Genomic DNA, 4,094 nt, shown 5'->3' on the forward strand with positions numbered 1-4,094 from the left:
CGTTACAAGCTATTTATAGCAGACAATCATGCACCATTCTCCAGCCAATCAGAATTACTGTAACAAGAGAGTATTGACAGCCTCAAAATCTCATTGGTTATATGGCTATTTTGGTTTTTGCTATCCCACAATTCATAGTCAATATTTAGACAGATTCTGCATGACACACTGTGATTGGTTGAAATGAAAATCAATAGTACACAACCTTGGTTTAAATCTTTAAGATTACAATCGAGACTAACGAAGAAAAATAATGAAACAAAATTGTTTCTGCATTGGACCAATAAACAGGTTCCTAGACTACTCAAATAATTAAGTCAAATCTACCTTTAGCTTTGAGAATTTGCTGACCTCTGATTTCTGCCTCTACTAATTCTACAGACCTCCGACAGACGTCTAGAGCTTTTCTCATATCACCAGCCACAGCTGACACTTTCCGAGCACAGAACTGTATAGCACTAGCCTCCATAACACACATTCCTGAGTCTTCTAACTGCAAATAAACCAGAGAATATGTAATGTAATGACCTACTAATGTCCCATCAAAATAAACTTGTGCCTCGGGGACACTAATAGCATCAATATGCACCATAATTGAATTGCAGGAACCACACACGCCTGATTGAAAATTGGAATGGCTTTATATCATAGGTTCAAGAAACTTGTGTAGCAATAAACCTTACCTTTTTTAACCTGTCTTGTATAACAGTAGCTATCTGTTCTCGACTGTACGGGGCAAAGTTTAATAGTTGAGGTTTACATTTAGGTTGAGCTTGAAGTCTTGGTAATATTCTATCTGTTAAATCTAATGCATTGGCTATACCTACAATTATATATACAGTGGTTTAGACAGGGACAGATACAAAAATTGACAAGGTAACATACACCCACTGGCAGCTGTTAGAACTGGCAACTGTTTGTTCTGCTTATTAAACTTATTAAACTAGGCTGAAAAGTTCATCCAACATTTTCATAATTGCTTAATCCACTTATGTTGCAGGCATTCAAATAGTCTTTTGTTACCAACACAAATCTTGAGCAGAATCTTACATGTGCTCGCGCTTCCACAACAAGATTATCCCATTGCCAACAGGATTTATAATTTCAAGTTTGATATTTGTCACTAATTGTTTTATCGTCTGCAAGACAAAGTGTCATCATCCAATCAGATTCATTTTCCTTTCAATTGCATGCTCAGTATGTAATTTACTATTTATTGACATAGACACAACCAACTTGAGATTTTTTGTCCCACAGTTGGTCTCTTGACTCTTGACAAGACCGTAGTCGGGGACAAAAATCACCGACTAAGACTCTTCATGTGCCCGTAGCATAAGTCTCCCATACCATGTGTCATAATCGTTAGAAAATGTCCCTCAGACTAAAACAGTCATTCAAGGCTGGTTATAAGTTACCACTCCTTAATTTTCCTATGACAAAAAGAATTTTCCCTACCTATCAAGATTAATTTAGAATTAGGCAAGGTCGGCCATTCAAATATCGTATATAAAACTTCTTGACTCTTACTATCTAGTTGGTCTATCTCATCTAATACTAGTATACTGAAAATATAGAGATATTTATTTCAAATGTGGAGTTTTACATCCTACTTTTCAGCATCTCGGAGGTTAATAAAGAAAGGCAAGCCATTCAGTGTACAATAAAGCAAATTTACAAATTCTGAAGAAAGTATCTCAATCGTATTTTTTCTACCAGTGATCAGTTTATCCGGCTACATATGAAGTTATGGTTTGGATCAGTGCATGAATTTTCCTCTTGAAATTAGTCCAACAGATCTGCATCTATTCCAGATAAATAGTTTGACAGTTATTGGCTTGAGTAGAGTCAGAAAAACTAGACACTGTTTAAAGGGGATATTTCTGTCTACTTACATGCTTGATTTACTGGTCGTTAGACATTTCTCCATGCTGCGTGTTGGATCACGTTTTCCAGTTAAAGCCTTCCCTGTTATTTCTTGATAGAGTTTTTTAAAAACAGTCGCTGAATCTTTCACCATCATACAGTTTAAATAACATATTTTACAAGGGTACGATTCCTGCAAAAAAAATTACAAAATTTGGAAATATTTAAAAAATAGTCTACTCCTGACTAATGGGTAATGGGTAATGTTGTAAGTGGGAGAATTTACAGTACTTTTTGAAAACCATATATATAACCTTATACAAAAAGGAAACATGTTTGGTTAACCATTCTTGTTTTTTAAGGTGGCACGTTATTACCCCCGCCGCTAATTCCATAACTTTTGCTGTATTCCAGTCTAACTAAAATTAGACCAAACTTTCGTTCGGTTTTTCTAACCTTTTATTTTTAATATAGCCATTTCTTCAACATTCATCAAATAACCTTTTGACTTAACCTGATGATCTCTGCTTTAACCAATCAAATTCCTTCATTTTCTCACAAAATTCCAGCGTAAGATTTGGCAGAAATTTGATTGGTTTAAACCTGATTTTGACGCCAGTTCAAGAGATCCGTCTATAGACCCTAACTGAAGGGTTATATTAAAAATAAAAGTTAATAAAATCGGAACGAAAGTTTGGTATAATTTTAATTAGTCTGGCTGTATTCAAACGATATTTTTAGTTTTATTAAGAGCCGTGGTATCTCGCCATTCCTCCCATATATTCTGCTGTTTTAAAACTGCTGACTGTTTATGATTATTTTTTACTATTTTTCCGATATCCGGTATGGTTTTGGTGCAATATTTGTGATACAATGTTTTAATGTTTGCTGGTATAATTTTTAATGGTTGTTGTTTTTCTGTATATTCGCTATTTTTTGATTAAAGGTATACTACCTCTTGGAATGGATAAACAATTCAAAGGTAGTATACCTTTAACATGCTTTTGAAAATTGTATAAATCAGTGATTTTAATGCATTGAAGGAGAAGATGTAAATAGTATATTATAGTACGTGTTCAGATTTGATTTCAATATTTGTCTAATATCTTTTAAATGTTGATGCAAAAGTTTTTCTGGTCTTGACGGGATGTTTCCCTTGAAACTCAGAGCAGTGGGAAGGGAAGTAACTCTTTACCTGGCCAGAATAATAATTTATCTATGTTTATCTGTCATAGTTATTGTTGTTTTAATGATTATTGTAAATATTTTCCCTGTTTGCCTGTGATATTAGCTAAATGTACCTTAAAAGGGACAGGTTTTCCACTCGTTTGACCAATTTGTAACTCAATCTCAGAAACAGGATTATTTTTTAGCTAAGCCAATCAGTAATAGTGTTCACAGCTCACTGTCGAAATTTTTGCTTTCAAATTTATGTGTTTCCAGAATTATCTGCGTGTGAATGTTAAAAAGACGACTCGTCATTTTTTGAGACACTGTCATATATAGAAAAAATATAGTTTCCTAGTTTGAGATATTTTTGAAGGAATTGTGAGATTTTTTTTTATATTTCTAGTACTTCTGAAGACTATTTAAATATATATGAGACTAAAATCAACCCCCAAAAATGGCGAATCTGTCCCATTAAATATTTTGTTTCAACATAAAAACCCAAGACTCAATTTGATGAGCAATGATGAAAAATTTGCCAGAAAAGTCTATCCCTTTTGGATCTGTATCATAGAAAGGCTGTGGCATTTGGTTAAGTTATTGAGTGTGCAACGAGGAAAACGATGTCAGGAGATTTATGACATGCACAACATATAGTTAGTCTACATTTTTTGCTGGGAGGGCCTGTGAAATCAGACAAAGCTATGCAGTGTGCATTGAGGAAAATAGTGACGCAATTGACCTGTGATGTTTTAACTTTTATAAGCCTAAGTATAGTGAGTGTTCTATAGCTCACCAAGAAAAGAAAGTTATGCAGTGTGCTATGAGGGAAGCTGGCCTACTTTGTATTTGATCGCCATTGTCTATATAACTTATTGAATTTGTATTTTAATCAAATGAGTGTTTATTGGCATACGAAACTACGTATAGTTCTTACATAGAAATAACACACACGAACGTAGTTCACGGCCATTTTGAATATCTTTCTCGACTTAATAAGTCGATATTTAAAAAGGGCTATATTTCAACTTAACCTTCAAATCACATTTAAGCCATTTCGAAAA

At 34.0% G+C, this 4,094-nt stretch overlaps 1 protein-coding gene across 1 annotated transcript in view; it reads right to left on the reverse strand.

Moving 5' to 3' along the window:
• Positions 1 to 327: 327 nt before the first annotated feature.
• Positions 328 to 4,094, reverse strand: part of LOTGIDRAFT_176503 (hypothetical protein) — a gene marked incomplete at both ends in the record, with an annotated part of 8,647 nt that continues 4,880 nt past the window's right edge. The window contains 4 exons of the mRNA XM_009051820.1: positions 328 to 493; positions 684 to 823; positions 1,456 to 1,562; positions 1,893 to 2,056. Coding sequence (XP_009050068.1) covers positions 328 to 493; positions 684 to 823; positions 1,456 to 1,562; positions 1,893 to 2,056 — 577 coding nt within the window. The remainder of the gene's footprint in view (positions 494 to 683; positions 824 to 1,455; positions 1,563 to 1,892; positions 2,057 to 4,094) is intronic.

Source organism: Lottia gigantea, assembly GCF_000327385.1.
Source record: "Lottia gigantea unplaced genomic scaffold LOTGIsca_1704, whole genome shotgun sequence".
Lineage (NCBI taxonomy): Eukaryota > Metazoa > Mollusca > Gastropoda > Lottiidae > Lottia > Lottia gigantea.